Source organism: Podarcis tiliguerta, assembly GCF_965153285.1.
Source record: "Podarcis tiliguerta genome assembly, chromosome: 11".
Classification (NCBI taxonomy): Eukaryota; Metazoa; Chordata; class Lepidosauria; order Squamata; family Lacertidae; genus Podarcis; species Podarcis tiliguerta.
This window is the reverse complement of record NC_139544.1, coordinates 34,757,161-34,779,855: the sequence shown is the minus strand read 5'-3', so window position 1 is coordinate 34,779,855 and position 22,695 is coordinate 34,757,161. Positions and strand designations below refer to the sequence as shown.

The window sequence follows — 22,695 nt, the reverse complement described above, 5'->3', positions numbered from 1 at the left end:
CCTGCTTTATCACTACCCGAAGGAGTCTCAAAGAGGCTAACATTCTCCTTTCCCTTCCTCCCCCACAACAAACACTCTGTGAGGTGAGTGGGGCTGAGAGACTTCAAAGAAGTGTGACTAGCCCAAGGTCACCCAGCAGCTGCATGTGGGGGAGTGGGGAAGCGAACCCGGTTCCCCAGATTACGAGTCTATCGCTCTTAACCACTACACCACACTGGCTCTCTAGGACAAAACCTGCGCCTCCCATCTTGGGAACAGTCATGCCAAATTGGCTGACTATATCATCAGAGGCATCCCAATTGGCCCAGTTTGGAACTGTGTCCCAAGGGACCTAGGCCCCTTAGAGCCTGTGGTGGGAAGAAAGCAGGAAGTACACAGACAAGGAAGAAGAGAGAAAAGCCCAAGATACAGCAGTTCTCTTAGACAAATGAAATATATTCTGTATCATGATTGGGCAGCCCGTGGCCCTCCAGGTGATGTTGAATTCCCAGCTTCCATCAGCCCAACCAGCATGGCTAGTCCAGCAACAACAGGAAGGCCACAAGTTCTCCATCCTTGTACTGAATGTTCCCTCCCTTCCTTGAACCAGCTACAGCCATCAAACACCCCATTTCCTTCTGCAGTCATCACTGTGAGTTCTACATTTTTGAGTGCCTGTGGCTAGTTTGGGAGATTTGTATGTTTTTGTTTTGCTTGACCTGTGGAAATACTGAATGGGAATGTTGGCTTTGGTCCTCATATAATTTCTCTGCTCATAACTTTCAAGCAGCGTAGGAATCAAGTACAGCAGTACCTCAGGTTAAGTACTTAATTCGTTCCGGAGGTCCGTTCTTAACCTGAAACTGTTCTTAACCTGAAGCACCACTTTAGCTAATGGGGCCTCCTGCTGCTGCTGCGCCGCCGGAGCACGATTTCTGTTCTCATCCTGACGCAAAGTTCTTAACCTGAAGCACTATTTCTGGGTTAGCGGAGTCTGTTACCTGATGCGTATGTAACCTGAAGCATATGTAACCCGAGGTACCACTGTACATCAGAATCGGGCACATGCCTCAAAACGGTATCTGCACACAACTTGGGGAGTTGCTAGGAAGATAGGTTTTTACATAGATGTTTCATACCTCAGTTACCGGATCGGATCTTTTGCATTCCTGTTGGCTTTACTTGAGTTAGACTTGGCTGTATCCTTTTGCATACTTCAAAGAACTGACCAGGCAATTCAGATAAGACATGCAGTCTGCCACAAAGAGCTGTTCTGAAAGTTTAGGGTCTGAAATCCTTTGGGTGTGGCAATAGAAGAGAAAAAATTGCAGATATGCTTACTGTTCCCCTGGGTCAGGGTCCCCAAAGTTATTTAAATTGGTGGCATTTCATAGATGCTGAAGCTCCTGTTACTTTAGCATTGCTTTTCAGTTACCGTATTGGCCTGAATATAAGCCATACCTTTAAAATGGGAGTTGGGGAAAAAAGAAAAAATACCCTAATATAAGCCACTCCCTTCCTCGCTGCTCCTGGCTGCATACTGGGGGGTTGGGGGGGAGCCATACTTCGTTGCCTTTCCCCTTCCTTGCTCTCTCCCTTCCCAGCCTTGTGGGGAAAGGTCGGGGGGGGGGGGGTTACGCATGGGGCAGACGCTGCTTTGCCGCGCACTGTAAGGCCACGAATATAAGCCGCACTTTAACTTTTCATGTTTGGAATTTGGGGGAAAGTGAAGCTTATATTCAGGCCAATACGGTATACAGTGGTACCTCGGGTTAAGAACTTAATTCATTCTGGAGGTCCGTTTTTAACCTGAAACTGTTCTTAACCTGAGGTACCACTTTAGCTAATAGGGTCTCACCCTGCCGCCATGCTGCCGCCGCACAATTTCTGTTCTCATCTTGAAGCAAAGTTCTTAACCCGAGGTACTATTTCTGGGTTAGCGGAGTCTGTAACCTGAAGCGTCTGTTACAGGTTGCAGACGTTAAAACTTTGCTTCAGGGTGAGAACAGAAATCGCATGGTGGCAGTGGGAGGCCCCATTAGCTAAAGTGTTACCTCAGGTTAAGAACAGTTTCAGGTTAAGAACGGCCCTCCGGAACAAATTAAGTTCTTAACCTGAGGTACCACTGTATTGCTTGGGAATTCTAAAAGGCAAACAAGAATCTGCAGTTTTGAAATTGGTGGTTAAAGTCAGTAGTTTTGAAAGGTTCCATCTTCCCCTTTGTTTCAAAACGACATCCAGTTGTATCCAAACATAGATGGAAACCTGCTCCTTGATACCAGGAACTATCATGCAAAATTGGGTTAAAATCAATGTAGTTTTGAAAGGTTCAGTCCACCATCTTGATTCTGCATAGCATCCAGTTTTATCCAATCCTGGTGAGAAACTAACTCCTTGAGACCAGGTACTGTCATGCAAAGTTTAGTTACGATAAGTTAAGAGATATCCAAATGTATAGTAAACAAACAACTTTCCAAAACATTCATTAGTTAAAAGGTTCCTTCTTAGCTGTTCATGAAAGCAAATAACACAGATGTTTTACAGATATAGGCTGCTAAATGCTTATTGGAAAACTAATTGTGCTTATTCACACGAGACAGCTGGTGTGGTGTTGCAAATAGTAAAAAATATATATATTTTTTTTAAAAAATCAAAATATTCTTATGTAGGGCAATTATCCTGTCTGTGACTGAGCTGAATCTCTGTAACACTTCCTTGGAGAAGTCTTTAAAATAAGTTTGTCATCATGTTGAGGAGGAAAAGTATTTTGTAAAGAATTATGCAAGTACTGAACCCATTTTGTTAATATTTTCCCCAGCTTGCCAGAAGTACTTTGAACGGTATCCAGGGGATCATGACCTTCTGTGGGAAATTGAAGGCACTGGCAACTTTCACCAGCGGAAAACCGTAGCTAGCATTTTGCAGAGAGAAAGTTTCAAATGCATAGGTATGATGGCATGGTGTAAGCATGGCTGGGGGAGCAGAGGGGATGAGGTGCTGAAAAATACACGGTTGTTGATGTGGACCTTGGAGAGAGGCTGTTTTAAATTGGCGTTTGCATATTCTTTTTCTGAATTTTTCCAAGAACAGAAGGCTCACAGAAAGAAAACAGTGGTTCCCAGGCTGATGACAGTTTTCTGCAGACTGCTGTGAACACCACAAGTGAGCCGGCATCTGAGCCCAGGGAAACACAGTTAAGTGTAGGTACACAAGCTGTTTTCTCTGTTTTAGTTTGGAACTTGTGTGTCCCCTTTATTTTTAACTTCTGAGCAGTTTTATTGAAGTGGGAAGAAACATCAGGGAAACACTAAAAAGCAAGTTCACTTCAATTTGGGTGCTCTGCCCTTCATCCCAAATTTACTTCAACTACATTTGGTGAAATTCTTCTTCTATAATTAAAAACTGATGTTTGGAAAGGATATGTGAAGTGCTTCTGTTGTTCTTGGAGGTAACAGATGCTGCATGTGTAAGCGTGTGACAGGCTTTTTACATTTTTGCCCCCTCATAAAACACCGTCGTTCATGGTATGCACATGTTGTTCAGCAACACGTGTATGTTTAAAGCCTTTTACCTAGCCAGACAGTTTAAGGATTACTTTGTTCTGTTTTTAATGGTTCTATGTTTGGTTGTGTATAACAAAACACAGAACCATTAAAAACAGAAAAAAAGTGGCTAGGTAAAAGGCATACACATACACATAGACATACAGTCGTACCTCGGAAGTCAAACGGAATCCGTTTGGAGTCCGTTCAATTTCCAAAATGTTTGGAAACCAAGGTGTGGCTTCCGATTGCCTGCAGGAAGCTCCTGCACCCAATTGGAAGCTGTGGAAGCCGTGCCGGACGTTCAGCTTCCAAAGAACGTTTGCAAACCGGAACACTCACTTCGACGTACGAGTCCCAAGGTGTTCAGCTTCCAAGGTATGACTGTACATACATGGATACATTTGTTGTTGTTGTTTAGTCGTTTAGTCGTGTCCGACTCTTCGTGACCCCATGGACCAGAGCACGCCAGGCACTCCTGTCTTCCACTGCCTCCCGCAGTTTGGTCAAACTCATGCTGGTAGCTTCGAGAACACTGTCCAACCATCTCGTCCTCTGTCGTCCCCTTCTCCTTGTGCCCTCCATCTTTCCCAACATCAGGGTCTTTTCCAGGGAGTCTTCTCTTCTCATGAGGTGGCCAAAGTATTGGAGCCTCAGCTTCAGGATCTGTCCTTCCAGTGAGCACTCAGGGCTGATTTCCTTAAGAATGGAGAGGTTTGATTTTCTTGCAGTCCATAGGACTCTCAAGAGTCTCCTCCAGCACCATAATTCAAAAGCATCAATTCTTCAGCGATCAGCCTTCTTTATGGTCCAGCTCTGACTTCCATACATCACTACGGGGAAAACCATAGCTTTTACTATATGGACCTTTGTTGGCAAGGTGATGTCTCATACATACATACATAACTTGATTTGTATATCACCTTCTCATAGTTCAAACCATGCTCAAGGCAGCTTACAACATGGAAAAGGCAGCTTACAACATGACTACAAGAGTAGTCATAAGCTAAAACATCAGAAAGTACACAACCAAATTAAACGATTTCCACATACATCATAATAAGATCTAAAACAAAGATACAAAAAACCACACATCAATAATAGCAACAACTTCCTCTAAACAATTCCCCAGCCCAAGGTCCAGCCTAACCCATCCAGATGGCACATACTTAGTCAAAACCACCTAAATCTGTTGCTAGACAAGCAGCACTTCACAAAGAACAAGGGCTTATGGTCTAAAATAGACCTGGAGAAAGGGAAAAAATGGAGGCATGGGAACATATGGGAAAGAATGGGATTATATAAATGACACATACTTCATCTTAATTACGATATAAGGTATAGAGACTAGGGGGGTGAGGGAGCAGCAGTTTCTAAAGGATCAGGAAAAGAAATACGGGGCGAGGGATGTGGAAGTGGAACAATGAACAGAAATGAGATTAGGATAGAGACTGAGAAAAAGGGGGCTTGTGGGTGCCATGAAGTTTGCCAAAAAGTGTCTCTGGCAGAACGCAGAGTTCAAGCAGTCCTGGCACACACAGACTCTTCAGGGACCTTTGGCTGTTGCCACAGAGCAGCCACCTGGGCAGAGGTGAATTGGGTGAAGACTTTACCTTAGGTAGGTGATGGAGGGGAAACTTTGACTCCCTTTCATAAGCTTGCCTGTGAAAAGGAAGAAAGCAGGTGGCACAGGGTGGTATATATGAAAAGGGTAAGATAATACCTCTTGTGTATCCTAAGTATTTCATGCAGACAACAAAGGGAATTAAATTAACTTTTGTCAAAATCCAGATGGTGTGTATAATTGAAGAATAATACGAATGCAAGAAAATGTGCCAATAATGTCATAAGTCCAAGGATCTTCAGTAGTGTGTCAATTATTTATTTTTAAGTTTGTTGTTTCTCTCTTCCAGGCTGATGCTCATAAAAACAAAGATGGCTTAGAAGTATATGAAGGCACATCTGAAGGTAAAAAGAAGTCCAGCGTGCATGATTTCTGTTAGAACTTTCTTGCAGTCCATAATATGCTCCATCACCACCTAAGCTTTGTGTTTTTCACTTTTAACTAATGCCTCTGCATTTCAGTGATGCAATACCAAAGAGAGATTTCTTTTTTAAGAAGTCAAAAACCATGCATGGGGAAAAATGGCACATTTTAACTTACTTTAATGGAGCCCTGGGTGGTGGGGGAGAGAAATTAAGTAGAGCGCTTAGTAACTTGTGTATTCCTAGGTAGTGGGGTTTTTTTAATCGTATAAAGCACAAAATGCCAATGAGTTGAGTACAATCCAAATAAGAACCAAGATTCAGAATACTTAATTAAATTGCTCAGTAGGAAATAGAGTAGTTTGTGATCCAGAAAATAAAAAATATAAACTAATTCCAAAATATTTCTACTTAATCTGGAATATTTCTACTTAATCTGTTATGAGTGCACATCTTGATTGTTTTTCAGGTTCCAAAAAGTTGTTACAAAACTGTTCCAATTATAACACAAATCCTTGGTTTCCTAACACAGTCCCAATCGTCTCTGACCCTCACTAAATGAATGAGTTTAGCCAGGTAGAGGATTTGCCAAATAGGCTCCAATCAGCCCTCTGCTTTAGACAGTTTACTTGATTCCACTTGCTGCACCTTGAACTCACTGCTGTCAAAACAGTACGTAAAAGTGCAGGTTTATTTCAAAGATAAAATGACCTGGGAATAACTCCCATAGAACTCAATGTAGTTTGCTTCTGAGTGCATGGTACATCATCATCATCATCATCATTTTTTATTTATATCCCGCCCTCCCCAGCCGAAGCTGGGCTCAGGGCGGCTAACAACAATCAAAATAATCCAACATTCTAAAAACATTCATTATAAAATTAATTAAAATCAAATTGATGGCAACGATTAAGCAAAATTCTGTGCAGATTGCCAGAGGAGGGGGTCAGGCTGCGCCCTGACCAAAGGCCTGGTGAAACAGCTCTGTCTTGCAGGCCCTGCAGAAAGATGTCAGGTGCTTAGGAGGTGCATACATGCATAGGAGTGCAGTGTGGAACTTGCACAGTCACGGGAAAAAGAAAGTTCACCCTCTTTGAATTTTGTGGTTTACATATGAAGACATAATAACAATATTCTGTTCCTTAGCAGGTCTTCAAACTGGGTAAATACAACCTCAGATGAACAACAGCACATAACATATTACACCGTCTCATAATTTATTTAACAGAAATAAAGCCAAAATGCGGAAACTATAAGTACACCCTTACTGCTTCCATAGGAATTAAGGGGCTAAGTAGCAGATAGGTGCTGCTGATCAAATGCCCTTGCTTAATTGATCATCGGCAAGTCTGCCCTTATACACAGAGTAAAGGTATTCTTAATTTGAAGAATGCTCAGATGATAGTGTTACCTGTCTATTGCATTTGCTTTGGAGAATGGGCAGTTCTATATGGTGCTTCCCTCTAAACCTGCAAAGGCGTATGTAAAATCTTTGTTCCTGTGGATGTCACTGAAGGAGGAGCCACTGCCTGTACCAAAAAGTAAAAAGCATAAGAAAATCTGCTTCAAATTCCTAGGAACCAGCACTTGATTTTTTAGATGGCTACACAGAACTGTAAAATACATGATTTCTAGCGCTAGCAGCACAAGGTTAGCACAGGCTGGATTTCTAGGTATGTTCAAGCTTTGTGACATTATTTATCTGTATTCAAATCTGAGCATGTGGGGTTTTTCTTCCCCTCAGAACTTAATGCTGCTCAGCTTTCTACACGATCACGAGGCAATAATCTCAAACGTCCAAAGTTGGGGAAAAGGTTCCAAGAGCCTGAAATGGTTGAAGATGAAGATATAAGTGTTTTTCAAACACCAGAAAACAGGTATACTTATGTGTGTGTATGTGTTGTATAAAAAACGTAGGGTCTCTGTTGTATTGAATTGTACAAAGGAATAGCATATATACTTGGGTAGTTGTAGATGGATTGAAATCTTGGTATGTGATTGTTATTACTACTACTACTACTACTACTACTACTCATACGATTTATTTATTCAGTTGATTATTTCCCTTTACCCAGGAGAGTTTCAACAATTTAAAATATAGTATTAAAAACAGTTTCAAATGAAGGAAATTTGTTGCAAGGAAAGGCTTAATGTTTATTTTTTATTCCTCATCATCAACCTATCAGAACTAAAGGAGACTGCATGCCAAATAAAGTTTTTAACCCTGATTATTCACCCATCTAGGATTCTGACAATGTAATCCTATACATGAGTGCTTGAAATTGTCTCGTTGTGTTCAATAGGAATGGAGCCTTTACCCAATTTAGTGTGTATAGGGTTGTAGCCTCACTGAGCAAGGTCTGCTTGCTGGAGGGATTTAGGATTGTGTTGAGGTGTTTTCCAGTGGAGAAGAGCAGTAGAAAAGAGCTCATTTAGCAAGGTGGGAATCTCCACTGTGGAAGCCATTAATTCACCTGCAGAAAGCTCCACAGGCTTGGCCTACCACCATTGGTGTTACGCCCCAAAAGCAGATGTTTCGGGGGCAGCACAGGAGAGAGGCAGCCTTGAATCTATTGGATCCATTCCCCTTTCATTCTCTGAAGAAGCCATGGGATCAGACTCCTTCATCCATGGCTGGAGTTGGCATCAATAATTTCTGCTCATAGGAACAAATGCAGTAAATTGATTTTTATAAAGTGTCACTTGAAACGAAATACGTCCTTGATTTTAAAAAATGTTTTGTTGGATGAAGTTACTGGTTGGGTTTGTCTGTATGTCACACTGCCTAATTTCATCTGCGACCCTCACACTAAAAGTGTTTCAATATTTACATATACCTTGAGTATTTCACATTCATTGTTCTTGTTGCTGCACAGACCAGAACCTGATGCACGTGTATCTGAAAGTTCGGAAGAGGTGATGGAGATGGAAGAAAATGTGGTTGAAAGTGAGCAGGAGGTGTTAGTTGAAAACCAGAAACAACCAGCCCAAGAAGCACCACAGATGTGTCCTGCATCTGAGAAGCAAGATGATAAAGAGGTGTGATTTGAATATATTGAGAACAATTTGTCTGTTTGAGGCACTGACAACCCTTTTCCTGCCAAGTATGACAGAGGAGGAAGCCATGGGCTTCTGCCTGCTATAGCCATCTCTGCTTGGACAGAAGGCTTTGTATGCACTGAGATAAGCATCTAGAAAAATCTAGGGTACATATGACCCCTTCATGGTGTCAAGTTTATATATTAATCTAAACTCTGGAAAGGATGTGCCTTTGTTGCAAGGTAGCTTTACTTGTAAGGGATGCGGGTGGCGCTGTGGGTTAAACCACAGAGCCTAGGACTTGCCGATCAGAAGGTCGGCGGTTTGAATCCCCGTGACAGGGTGAACTCCCATTGCTCGGTCCCTGCTCCTGCCGATCTAGCAGTTCGAACACACGTTAAAGTGCAAGTAGATAAATAGGTACCATTCCAGTGGGAAGGTAAACGGCGTTTCCATGTGCTGCTCTGGTTCGCCAGAAGCGGCTTAGTCATGCTGGCCACATGACCCAGAAGCTGTACGCCGGCTCCCTCGGCCAATAAAGTGAGATGAGGGCCACAACCCCAGAGTTGGCCAACGACTGGACCTAATGGTCAGGGGTCCCTGTACCTTTACCTAGCTTTACTTGTAACAAGTGGAAAAGGAGTTGACTGAATAATCTGTGCATCCAATCAGGAAGCAATATTTTTTTTCTTTTGTTGTTTTCTATGATTTTTATAATTTGAGACTCTTGTCACTGATGTATTGAATTCAGTTGTTAACATTACATGATAAAAGTGGCTTTGCACCATTTTAATGTGTACATGCCATTTTATAGGAAATGGAAGTGGAGCCACTCAACGGAGAGCTCGTGGAAGATGCTATCAAGGTCTCAATAGTGGCTGAAGGACAAACAGGAAGTGAAGCGGTGGATGGAGAGTCAAAGCTGCAGTTGGAAAATCCAGAGGAAACAACCTTAACCTTACTTGTCCCATTAATCCTTGATTCGTCAGTAAAATCCACTGAAGACAGTGATGACAATGTTTCTGATAAGGTGAGGGGAAATATATAAGCGATGCTTAAGAGTTTCTTCTCCGCTGTGTTGGTACAATCATTAGCAATATTAAACAAAAATTAAGAATAATTAAATCCAGCCCATTGGAATGTAGCATGCCTTACAAGGGAAGCTTTTATTTATTTATTTATAATTTAATTTTTATTCAGTTTCCAATATACAATTTATCCCAAATTAACATTCATCTTATACATAAACATCTTTTGGACTTCCCTCAGCCTATTTGACAATTCTCCCTGTTATCACTACTTCTCACATTTCTTAATTTTGTGTTGCACTTCACCTCTCTTATTTTTAACCTGTTTTTTCAAACAACATTTCAGTCAATCTTTTTCACAAAGCTTCTTGGAAGCCAACAAGCGTTAATTGTTCATCACATAAGTTTTTGATATATTCTGTAAATTTATTCCAGTCCTCGGAAAATCTCTGGTCGCGTTGGTTCCTTATTTTCCCAGTCAATTTGTCCATCTCTGCATATTCCGTCAATTTCCTCCTCCATTCTTCTTTGGTCGGCATTTCTTCCTGCTTCCATTTCTGGGCCATCAGAATTCTTGCTGCTGTCACTGCATACCTAAACAATTTTACATCATTTCTACTAATTTCATTGCCTACTATTCCTAATAGAAATGCTTCTGGTTTCTTAATAAAAGTATATTTCAACATTTTCTTCATCTCATTATAAATAATTTCCCAGAAGCATTTCACTTTCTTACACTCCTACCACATATGGTAAAATGTTCCCTCTTTTTCTTTACATTTCCAACATTTATTACAAATTTTGTACATCTTACCAAGTTTCACTGGTGTTACGTACCATCTATACATCATTTTCATTACATTCTCTTTTATTGTAGTGCATGCACAATCTTATCCATTCATCAAATTGAATATTATATCCAAAATCTTTGGCCCACTGAATCATACAAGGGAAGCTTTTAATGTTTAACAGACTACTGTATTTTAATACTTAGTTGGAAGCTGCCCAGAGTGGCTGGGGAAACCCAGGCATGATGATGATGATGATGATGATGATGATGATGATGATGATGTTAATGTTAAGAATCTCATCTGTGGCCCTCAGAATATTGTCAAAAAGTTTCTTCGCCTTTGACTTAAAATGGCTAACAAGAGTTTGTTTTTATCCATTAGGTTGACAGTGTTGCCGATGCAGAACTTCCACCCGAAGAGGAACAACAAGCAACGCAAAGGAAAAGGACCCTTGTTCCAAATGCAGATCCCGTCACTGCAGCCGAGAAGGAAGAACCCTCCAACAACGGCCTATCGAACTCTGTAGCAGCCACTGAGGCTCTGGAAGATACCATTTCTGAGAACGTGTCTCCTAACACAACTTCCTCTGTGGAGGAGCAGAGTGAAGAAGGAGGCTCTGACACCCCAGAGGCCCCCGTTGTTCTAGGCCAGGGCGCTTTAATGATGGTTGAACTGGAGGATATCTCGTACTCGCATCACCCAGAAGGGCAAAAGAACCAACTGGATGAACAGTCTGAAGAGTCAGCTGAGCCCGCCTCTGAGAAAGCCGCAGACAGCAGTTCAGAGGATGTGGAAATCGAAGTGCCCGTAGTGGATAGGCGGACCTTAAGAAGGAAGGCCAAAGGATACAAAGGACCACCCAAGAAAAAAGGAAAGCTCATTTGAAAAGGGAAGAGGAGCATTGTTTCCACCCAGCTGGATCACTTTCCGTATTTTTCTTAAAAAACAAAACAAAAACAAAATACGAAACTACATGGAACACCAGAACACACGTGTATTCAAACACTGAAATCACTCTGCATTTCCCGGTTCAGTTATTCGTTTTGTGTGTTTAACCACTATATGAGGAGAACAAATTTGGAGGTAAACGGTTAGTCTTTTTAAAAAATAGTAGGACCTATTTTAGCCCAGTTTGTTTAGCCACAAAAAAAGCTTTCCATCAGGCCACAGTAGAGTTGTGGAGAGGCCAGACAAATTTCGCGACAAATTGCAAATTACCAAGCCTTCTGATGTGGCTTTTGATTCGTAAGCCATTATTTACAACAGCTGTTCCCCTAGAAGTAAGTAAGTGCCACCTATTTGTCCTGTATGTTCTTATTATGTGTACTTCTCTGGTTCTAGCTTAGAGAACATGCTGTGAATCTGCCCCTTATGGTGTGGAAGTAGACACACCCTGGTAACTTCAGAGTTAACTTTCATAGGCTTATTGGAAACAGAAGCTATGACTAGTTATTTCTCAAGCCTGGAGCATTATTTTGTAGCGAATTAAAATCCTGTTTTAACACAATGCAAAATATCTGACATTATTTCTGCTTAGTTGTGAGCATTGTTCCCTGTTGCATCTTTGGCTCTTCACGGATGCTATATCCACTTTCATTAAGTCAAACGTCAGCCGCTCCCAACTATGGATCAGCTAATCCTGAATTCTGTTTTATGTTGGGAGTCTTCTCGTTATTTCACATTGTGAATAAAGCAGATTGTTTTAACTAACGAAGCTTCTAAAATAACAGATGGAAACCGAAGAGTAATTAAGAGTTAACGGTAAGATAAGAACCTCAGATTTGTACGGTTACACCTTTTTATAAGTAGCGGCAATTGGTAAGGTTCGTAAAAAAATGTTACATTTTAAATTTGAAGCAATTTCTTTTTTAGTGTTTATTAATAAAAAGGTTCACTTGAATAGCGTGGAAAGATTTTGATTTCAATGTGCTGAGGTTTGGTCTGTTTTGACTTTCTGATTGTACAGAATTTCTGGCTATTTTCTAATAGCTCAGTTGACTGGTAGGGCTTTTTTATTTTTAAACTTTTTTTTCTTGTCTTGACAAAAGTGCTGTTTTTTTTGGTTTTTTTAAAGCATGTCATGAGAAGGTTTGGGACATGCATAGAACTGCCAAGTTGAGTGGGTTTTTCAGGGCGTTCTTTTTTCTACCAATGTACATTCTGTATTGTGGATTAGGAGTGTATGTGCAGAAATATTAGTTGTTGTTTATAAACAATATATTCAAGTGAACCTTCAGCATTTTTAATGTTTGATTAAATACTTTCTTACAAAGCACATTAAAAACCGTTTAAGGCTTGTATCTTGTAGTACTAAGAGCTTCTTTTGTAAAATACAACACCTTGACAATTGAAGAATTGTCTGCAGCTTTTGCTACGTCACTAGGACTGGAGTTTTTGAGGGTGATGATGGGGTGGGTTTAGAACCTTGTGTACAGAGTTTTAACAAATATAGGCTATGAATGTTAGGTGTGTTGGGCTAAGCATTGTTAAAGTAAACATTTTGTGGGACTTTACATTTCTTGCCATGGGACGCGGGTGGTGCTGTGGGTTAAAGCCTCAGCGCCTAGGACTTGCCGATCGAAAGGTCGGCGGTTCGAATCCCCGTAGCGGGGTGCGCTCCCGTCGTTCGGTCCCAGCGCCTGCCAACCTAGCAGTTCGAAAGCACCTCCGGGTGCAAGTAGATAAATAGGGACCGCTTACCAGCGGGAAGGTAAACGGTGTTCCGTGTGCTGCGCTGGCTCGCCAGATGCAGCTTGTCACGCTGGCCACATGACCCGGAAGTGTCTGCGGACAGCGCTGGCTCCTGGCCTATAGAGTGAGATGAGCGCAAAACCCTAGAGTCTGGCAAGACTGGCCCGTACGGGCAGGGGTACCTTTACCTTTATCTTTTTACATTTCTTGCTCTGTAAATCAAAGCTGTGTTTTGTGAGGTGACTCGAGTCTGTATCCCTGTCATGGCTTCTGGATTACAGTGATAACAGTTTTAAGTGTGCTTTTAAATCGGTGTGTGTTCTCCCCCACATCAGACATTGGTCCTTCTGCATTTAAAGCTGTGGAACTTTGCTAGTGGAGTCATTTTTTTGTCTTCATTCTGCAACTTCAACTGGTCTGTGGTGGCATCTTATTGCAAATGTGTATTTCTTCAGTTAGAGCTCAGCTTCTCCACACTACTTGGGTGTGTTTTAAGGTACCATAATATTCATGAAGTGGGTCCAGGAGCGGTTGCTTTGTGCATAAACTGGAGTAGCAAGTTTTTTTCTTTTTATGCAAACATAGGAAAGGCTTGCCCATCTGCCATAGCCTATCAGGACTCATTGTTAAAACCGTGTCTATGGAAGACAATCTTACTTGGCTATGAGTGATCGCTAAAGAAGAAGAAGAGCCTATCATATGTTAATTAGCCGTGAGTGATTTTTGTTTGCATGCATTTGACCAAGATAAGTATATTTCAAACCATGCTTTGTTGATAAACTAAACACATAAGTCAGCCTTTGTGAACTCGTTGCCCTCCATATGTTTTGGATGACACCACCATTGGTCCCAGCTGGCTGTGGCAAATGGGAGTTGCCTTCCAAAACATCTGGAAGACACCAGGATCTCAGAAGTTGTGAAGACCCTCTATGGATAATGTTACAGCTTCTCCTTCTTGCAGAGCCACATCTGGATGGTCTCAGTCTAGTAAGCACCACAACTAGATATTTGTTCCTTTTCACCAGCTTGTATTTTTTAAAAACGTACCTATTGCTGCAGAGTACATTAAATTACTAGAACTATGCTGAAAGGATCAGTTAAGAACAGGTCTGTAAAGTTGAAAGAAGGCTATGTGACTGAAAGTTTATGCAACATTGAAGAACAAGTGCTTGAAGTTTATTTACTTGTTCAGCACTGAAGTTTTGTAGACAACCATAGAAGACTTATGACTCCTTGAAAGGAAGATAAGGACCAATTCTTCACTGTAGTTCAGAGCAAATGTGACTATAAAACATGTGGACCATCGCATACAATTCAAACACAGTATTAATCACTTTTTAAGTTGTAGGAGCTGGCCTAAAGAATGTTAGTGTGTGGACTCAACTTTGTTTTTAGCTGTGCAGTTCTGTTGGATCTCACTACTACATGTTTGAATGTCTTACTGTTTCTCCTAATGTCTGAAATGTGCTTTACATCCCATGCTCACTTAACCATTTTCAGGTTTTATTTCATGCAGAACTGCTTTGCTTCTGAATCTGTTGCATGAAATAATGTAGGACCTCATCTTGTGTTAGGAATAAAATGTTTTGCCCTTTTAGCTCAACATAAAGCTTTTTTGCTGTTTCTTTGTTTCTCAGTGCTGCTATCTTGGTACGCAAACAAAAGCAATACAGTGGTACCTCGGGTTACAAACACTTTGGGTTACATACTCTGCTAACCCAGTAGTAGTACCTCGGGTTAAGAACTTTACCTCAGGATGAGAATAGAAATCATGCGGCGGCAGCAGTGAGAGGCCTCATTAGCTAAAGTGGTACCTCAGGTTAAGAGCGGACCTCCAGAACGAATTAAGTTCGTAACCACAGGTACCACTGTACATAGTTCAGGTTTCAGCTCCTTGTTTTCAGTACTGTTGCAGAATTCAGTCTTCAGTTTAAGGGAATCGTCACAAACGTGGCATTAATTGTTGTTCCGTCAATCTCTTCATGTGATGCTGTTGTACAGTAGTGTTATTTGGTGTCTTTCAGTTTGACCCTTCTTAGTATATATTGTTTGTGTTTCAGCAGTAATTAAAATTGTTTTGTAATTTTCTCATTGGTTTCAGTGGCTTGAGGTCTTCTCTCTTCTAAACGTTAATGTGCTTTTTATTCTCACCGATGTATGTAATGTATACCCCCCAAATAGCTAATACAGTGGTAGTCTCAGAAAGCCAGGGTTTCCCAAACTTGGGTCTCCAGCTGTTTTTGGTCTACAATTTGCATCATCCCCGACTGCTGGTCCTGCTAGCTAGGGATGGTGGGAGTTGTAGCCCAAACGCAGCTGGAGATCCAAGTTTGGGAAACCCTGCAGTAAGCTAACAGGATGCCCTTCAGATGGTTGGACACCCATCAGCCATAGCCGGCATGACTGACAGCTGCTGGGTACCATATTGAGAGCCAGTTTAATATAGTGGTTAAGAGCGGTAGTCTCGTAATCTGGTGAACCGGGTTCGCGTCTCCGCTCCTCCACATGCAGCTGCTGGGTGACCTTGGGCCAGTCTCTCAGCCCCACTCACCTCACAGAGTGTTTGTTGTGGGGGAGGAAGGGAAAGGAGAATGTTAGCCGCTTTGAGACTCCTTCGGGTAGAGATAAAGCGGGGTATCAAATCCAAACTCCTCCTCCTCATCCAAGAGGCAGTAGCTACTGCCTGTTGAAAGTTGTAGACTGGCACTGTTTGTGCTAGTCTACATCATGGCGTCTACATCATGTTAAACATTGGATCAAATAACCTGTGATGAATGGAAACAGTTCTAATGAATCCCAAGTAGGGCTGCATATGATTTCTGTCAATACCTTGTGATAACAGTTCATTGATATGAGAAAAAGGACATCTAAATAAACCACTTGTATAAACTTATCTGCTAGGGTAGAAATTGTACTCGTTACTACTACTAGGAGTTATGATACTGTGCGTTTTCTACTACCCCACTAATAGACAACACCCAACCTCCCCAAATATTTCCTTGTATAAAATAATGTTGGCTGTTTCTTGTCCCCAGGCAGCCAGTGCAACTTCAAAATCCAGTTGGGAAATACCTTTTTTAAGGACCGATCAAAATGTCCACAACATTGTTGGCAAGTGAGGTCTCCAGGACTCTTGATGAGGCAAGTTGTTACACAAAAGCAAATGGCTGGGGAGGGGGGAGCCTAGGCTCTTACGTTATAGCCATGAGGTTAGCATGTGCTATAGACTCAGTTCCAAGATGGAGACTGCTTATTCTTAGCCAGACTAAAAATCTTAAAATGCCTTCTGAAAGCTTTTAAGCTTAATCTTTCTGTTTAATGTGCAGCTAGTGGATTATTTATTTTAAAATAGTTACACAAGCCACAGGTATCAGTGTTCCACCTGCACTTCCATATGTGCAATATTCATGCATCACACAAGCACTTGGATATATGCTAGCGCATATGGCAAAGGTAGGCAAACACCTGTAGTCCACCTCAAACTATTTAGCTAACTACAAAACACACTTTATGTACCCACTTCTGTTCTTTTTCTTTCACGTCTGAAGCCATGCTGTGTATGCCTCCACCTACTGAAGTTTGGGTACTGACTAGCTGCAAGAGGCTTCTTGGTTCTGGTGCCAGTTCTATGGGATGGTTTATAGGGAGGACTGTAGTGGTCCATTGCAACTTGGCTGTTTTTAATTGAGCTCAAAGGCCGTCCTGAAAGCCTGTTGGGTGCGTTCTCTGCTCTGCCATTTAGATCTGTCTTGCTGCTTTTGAAACCATTAATGTTGATGTTGTTAGTTAACTGCATTTGTATTTTTTACTGTTTCTTTTATTATGAGCTTCTTTGTTTCAGTACGAATTTTTATTCTGTTATCCTCCTGTACAAGATATAGGGCTACTATGCTAGACAATTTTGCTAAAGTTAGACAAGTGAGTAGACAAGTGGAACTTTGAAATGTATTTAAACTTTAGGCCTTGTTAAACGTGCTGTAACACTTTTCACTTCACTGCTCCACACAAACTATTGCTTGATCTTTGCTTTGACATTTGGCATTTCTGTACCTACTAGCATTTTCAAAGAATTCTATCTTTAGCACATTTCTAATTTCCTTAAAATTAGGAATAGGTGGCAGATGTGTGTCTTTCCTACTTCATTAATGTGGGAAATGACTAGCACTCTAGCATTACCAGCATCAAGGGAAGATGTTTGTATGGTTCCTCTATTGAGGGCAAGTCTTAGGACAATAAAAGTTCTTTCTTGGGCTGAAGGAGCCCTGCATGTTTCTGATGCCAAACATATATGGCCAGGACAACATGCATTCACAAACACTGACAGTAATGTGAATCCCCCCCCCCACACTTTGTGTTTCCCATATCAACTTCACTTGTCTTTGAAGTCTTAAGTATCTGATATTACTGTCCCTTCTGTTCTATTCTAACTGACCTCTGCTCATGTGTTTACCAAGAGTAGTCTCCTAGAATTTATCTAACTGCTAAATGCAGAATAAGCTACTTCCAAGAAGTCAAACACTTGTAATGATTGGGATTAGTTGGTTTGGGCCCACAATGGTTTCCTTTTATTGATGGTAAGGTTCAGTGAAAAACAGTTCTTAGAATCCATTTCCTGACTTCACATACTGATGCTTTGACACAACAAGTTCTTTTTCTGCAAATGTTTTGAGGAAGTCTGGTTCTCCTTGGAAAAGTAACTGTGTGTATCCAAGACTGTAAGATGCCACTTAGACAAGCAGCACTGCGTTAATGCACCCATCATTTTCTGGATTGTTGGTTACTTGTGCATATTTTCCTGAAATGGGAAAGAACTATATTAGCACTTACTAAAGTGAGAATAAGCTGCACTTATGTTCATAGAAATGGCACATGATCATGCATTTATTTTCTAAACAGCAATTTTAATGTAGGCATAGCCTATTGGCTAGTCAACCTTGGTCCTTGGTCTACAGTGGAGATGAGAAGTTTCCACTGTTCACTCCCTCTCATGGGAATATGCCTCATCTCAGAGATGCAAAAGGTGCAGATGTCAAGTTGTGCAGAAGTGTTAGTGGTCCACAACACTAAACCACCCTCTCACAAAATAATGAAAAGGAATTCCGTCTCCACATATGTGGATATGTTTATCAAATACACAAATCGAAACCTTAAAAGGCCTTAAAGGCAAGCTTAAAGGCAAGGAGGCAGCACTTAAAAATGAAACAAAGAAAAGATAAGAAATTTAAACAGAGGACCCAAGGAAATAAGCTGTTTTGAGTTGGAAGAAAAGGGAACTTCAAATTTCACATCCTAAAGCAGGAGAGCTCTGTTATCACTGAACTAACCCATTATTTAGTTAGCCTGATTCTGTGGCTGTTATCCAGCAGACATAGCCACCTGTGAGTGCACCTGTCCACCAAGCTCAAAGATAATAAGCCTTCATACTGAATGGCCAATTAAGTCAGGTCTTGATGTAAGAGTTGGGGCCTACAATTAGCTATAGACAATGCAGTTTAATGTAACATGTAATATGATGCTAGTCTTATTTTGACACATGTAAAAATATATTCTGACTTTGACTGAGAGAACTGTACATGGGAGTGGGGGGTAAAATACTTTGTATCCTTCATGCTGGTGTTGGGCAGTTAGACAAGAAGGCAGAATATAATTTGTTCTCCTATTGCAGGCCTGAGGAAAATCACTCTTCTGAAGGTACTGTTCGCATTGAGAGGACATTTCCCCTCCCTATTGATGCAATAAAAAACCCTACACATAAGTTTAACATTAAAATTGGTAACTGACATTCCAATACTTACCCCAGACGACCTTGCCTCCTTGTGTCACGAGACCAAGCTCACTCACATTCACCTCGATGACGGTACCTTTTGTAATTACCCCCAAAGATGTATACAGAGGAGAAGAGGGATTCTTTTTTACACCAAGAATAGGTAGGCAAAAGGTGGCTTTAAGTTCAGGATGTGTTACATGGGCCTTCTTGAATCGTAAACCCTGTTAGGTAACAAAAGATTGCTGTAACACTAAATAGAGATGAAAACATAACTAGCCATGATGGTGCTTCAATAATCAAATTAACAGTGCAGAAAATTAGAGGCATCTCTGTTAGATGTTTGGTATTAAATGCTAACTTTTTAGTGTGTATATTACTGTAAATTACTCTGCTATCCAATGCCTGCAAATAACAAAAGGTTTTACTGGCTACCTAGTTCTGAAGTGTAGATAAGACTATCAGTTCAAAGAAAAATGTTCTGTTACAACATTGTTGAAACTGCTAATGTTTTCTCCACTCAAGGATGATAATTGTGAAGTGAGCAACAACTTATGTAAAGAATAATCAAACAATCAAATCATTTACCATTGGCCGAATGAAACGTTCATATTTAGGTGGCTTTCGGGTAAAGCCATCCCCAACAAAACACACTTTAGTAACCATTCTCTTCCAAGCCTTCTTCTTTCTCTTTCCTGTACGGATCACCTTGAGCACTTCTGTTTCTCCCTGAGCACGAACCTTGGGTACAGGAACCTCCCATTTCCCCTGCAAAGAAACAACAAGAATTGGTTAGAGTGCTAAAGTCGGAGAACAACTAGAATGAACAACATGCTGTCTTAACTAGTCAAGACTAACTACTTGTTAAAAATTGACTGCCATCTGATAACATGAAAAAAAATACTATAGTTGTGCAGGTATATGCACATTTTTGCTCGATTTACTAGCCAACCATCGTTTGTTATTACCACCAACACTTTGTCTTTAGTCCTCTGCTCATTCCAGAGAACTAGGGGGACAGAAGGTCTCATAGGCTCTGAAACGGACGGAAGAGATCTATTGCTTTTATGTACTTCAAAACTGATTATGGCATGAGGCTCTGCTCATAGTGACCTGGGTTTTGGAGCCAGGAGAAGCACAGCATGTATTACAGTTCTTTTGCCTTCTCCAAAGTTCATTGCAACAGAGTGCTGCTACCCTCTTCACTCCCACCTGCACAGGTGATTTTTTAAAATGTTGTACAGTGCTTTAGCTTCTACCTACTCCAGATCTCTGTGAAACATCTACCTTGCAGAGAAAGGAATTATACTGCTACTGCGTGTTGAAACTTATTTGGGGGGGGGTCATCTCTGACAAAGTGCAAGTCCATAGCTAGGGACACTTCCCCTTCTGCAATGCAATGCACTGCCCCTCGCCCCTCATCTGCTCTGGAGCACTAGGCAGTGTGCATGACCCTACCATGGGGAGAAGTCCCACTGAACGAGTTTGCACAACACTGGATTTTACCCAGAAACCTAGACCAATTAGGTCTTGATACAACCACAACCTTTTTTTTTAAAAAACCCCACATGTTCAAGAGTAGAAGTTAAATCAGCTTTTGGAGTATGATATGCAGCAGAGGGTTGCTAAATTGCAAGTATACTGCACGCAGTATATTAGTGCAAGTCACAGATTTGTCTTGGCAAGTCCAATAATTCCTCACTAGATACACAGAGTTTGCCTGGTTAAAACTGAAAATGGAGAACAGTATGTGTGTACTTCATACCCTGAACAGATACCAGAGCCACCACCTTGAAAATCAGTATTTTTACAGCTTGACAAATAATGATAACCTGAACTTCTGCAATACTTACAGCTTTCTCTTTTCGCTTCTGTTTAATCATGTTGGAGAGAACTTTAGCTCGGGACTGACCCTCTCTGTCCAGCAGATATGCTGGCACAGCTCCTTCTGGGGTCTTGTCATCATTTTTCTGCTTGGTATTTCTCTTTTCATGCATCTTAATACTAGATAAATAGAATGTGCACAAATTATTTTTTAAAAAAATTGCAAAGCAAAGTTTCAGGTGGGAATCAAAGTCAACTGAAAATAGTTACATCAACACATGCTTTATACTAGTCACAATGTTTTTCCTAACCAAGAACATGACTAAATCAGCAGAACAAGCTATGCAAAATTAATGTCAACTGAAGACTAACGGTTGTCTGAGATAGTTACACAGTGCTTAAAAAGAAGAAAATGTACATTTTGGCATAGGTTTATAAAAGCCCAGTAACAGGCAAACAGTAAGTTTCAAGGAGTAATCAATAGTTTGTCTTCCAGTGGAGCTAGTTCTGAACTATATCAATTTTTCACTATACCAAAGAAGTTTAGTTGAACAAAAAAAGCCCACTCACGTCTTTTTCATCTGTATCTTCTCTGCATGGCGCTGTTTATGATAAAGCTTAGCTTTCAGTCCAATCATTTTCTTAGCTTTTTTTGAGCGTTCATGAGCCTCACGGCCCTCTTTCTTCCTCTTTCTCTCATGGTAATCCAAACGATAGCCATATCGCTTCCGATGTAACTCTATGTACTCGTTTTGTGGCTGCAAAGTGCAAGGAAATTAAATGTTCAGAAGTTTTTTTATAATGTCAACAGTAAACATTTTAAAGAGCTTTTTCTATATATATAAAACAACCATATATATATATTATATATAACAACCATATAATTATGAAATACTTTGTGAAAGTTGTATTTACTATTACCACTTTCACTTCAGAAACGTTTCAGTAAGAAAAATCCCTTATTCATCCTAATAAGTTTCAATTATTTCAGTGTGATTGTACCACTATGCACTGTTAGTTTAGCTTATGTTTTTATTGAAAACTGAAATTACCCAGGGTTCAAGGGTCAAAGACTGCCCATAGAAATTAATGCAGTAGACAATAATAGATAAAAATGAAACCGGTTTAACTACTTTGTCAGTTGGTGTAAGAAATCCTGCTTATTTTTACTTGGCTATCCATCCCATTGAGCTCGATAGGATTATCTATTTATTTATACTACTTCTATGCTGCTTAGTATATTTAAAAAAATATATCTCTTAAGCAGTGTACAGAAAACCAAAACAAATGACCACTACAAAAGTAGTTAACACACAAAAATCCTAAAAATAGCAATGTACTAATGCAACTACCGGTAAATCACCCCTCTGCTCTTGGTTTTTTCTCCAGGGAAGCAGCCTTAGTTAATAGCGTAATGAGAGATGTGCCTTGTCTACGTTATAATAATGAGCATACGCTGTTTGCATTTTGATGCGTTTTAAAGTTAAATAAGGACGTAAGGGCCCAATTGTATCAAACGAAAGGCCCATCTAGTCCAGCAAGGCCAACAAGATGCCTATAAGGAAGCCCACAGGCGGGTATTCAGAGGCAGGCTGCCCTCCAACAGCGGAGAGCGGAACATAAGCCAGCACGGCTAGCCTTATCCTCAGTGAATGGGCCTGGCTTTCGTTTACTGATAAGCAAATAAACAGCTTTATACCGGTGTCGCACGTCTTAATGTAAGGCGGAGACTTGATAAATCTAAAGGAAGGTCTCTCGCCCCCGCCCCCCCTCGAAGAAGCCGAGCCCGCCGAGCCCCCTGCTCCTGCTACTCACCATGGCGCCGCGGTGCCTCGGAATGGACTAGACTCGGCGCGGGACTCTCGGCGACTCTCCTTCCCGGCCGCCGGACCCGAAAGGAAAAGGAGGGTTCCACCGCCAAGCGGCCCCGGCTCGCAACCCGTTCCGCTTCCTGGCGTTCCGCTTCCAACGAAGGAGACCCAGGTGTCGGGCGTCCTCTGGTGCCTGTCGCGCGCTGCTTCTCCCCACCCGCTGCTCTACTCAGTTTGGAG

The 22,695-nt window shown here is 41.2% G+C and overlaps 2 protein-coding genes across 5 annotated transcripts in view; one reads left to right on the top strand and one right to left on the bottom strand.

Moving 5' to 3' along the window:
• Window positions 1–12,663, top strand: part of FAM169A (family with sequence similarity 169 member A) — a 40,026-nt gene extending 27,363 nt beyond the window's left edge. For all 4 annotated transcript variants that reach the window (XM_083403992.1, XM_083403989.1, XM_083403991.1 and 1 more), the window contains exons 8-14: window positions 2,798–2,926; window positions 3,070–3,179; window positions 5,435–5,489; window positions 7,252–7,384; window positions 8,384–8,546; window positions 9,361–9,576; window positions 10,747–12,663. In XM_083403992.1, coding sequence (XP_083260118.1) covers window positions 2,798–2,926; window positions 3,070–3,179; window positions 5,435–5,489; window positions 7,252–7,384; window positions 8,384–8,546; window positions 9,361–9,576; window positions 10,747–11,250 — 1,310 coding nt within the window. In that variant the 3' untranslated portion in view covers window positions 11,251–12,663. The remainder of the gene's footprint in view (window positions 1–2,797; window positions 2,927–3,069; window positions 3,180–5,434; window positions 5,490–7,251; window positions 7,385–8,383; window positions 8,547–9,360; window positions 9,577–10,746) is intronic.
• Window positions 12,664–17,584: 4,921 nt separating this feature from the next.
• Window positions 17,585–22,617, bottom strand: NSA2 (NSA2 ribosome biogenesis factor). The gene is made up of 6 exons (XM_083404359.1): window positions 22,460–22,617; window positions 21,215–21,402; window positions 20,674–20,824; window positions 19,409–19,588; window positions 18,852–19,044; window positions 17,585–17,851 (listed from the first exon to the last, which is right to left on the bottom strand). The coding sequence occupies exons 1-6, from the start codon at window positions 22,460–22,462 to the stop codon at window positions 17,784–17,786; spliced, it is 783 nt and encodes a 260-aa protein (XP_083260485.1). The 5' UTR covers window positions 22,463–22,617; the 3' UTR covers window positions 17,585–17,783.
• Window positions 22,618–22,695: the final 78 nt, after the last annotated feature.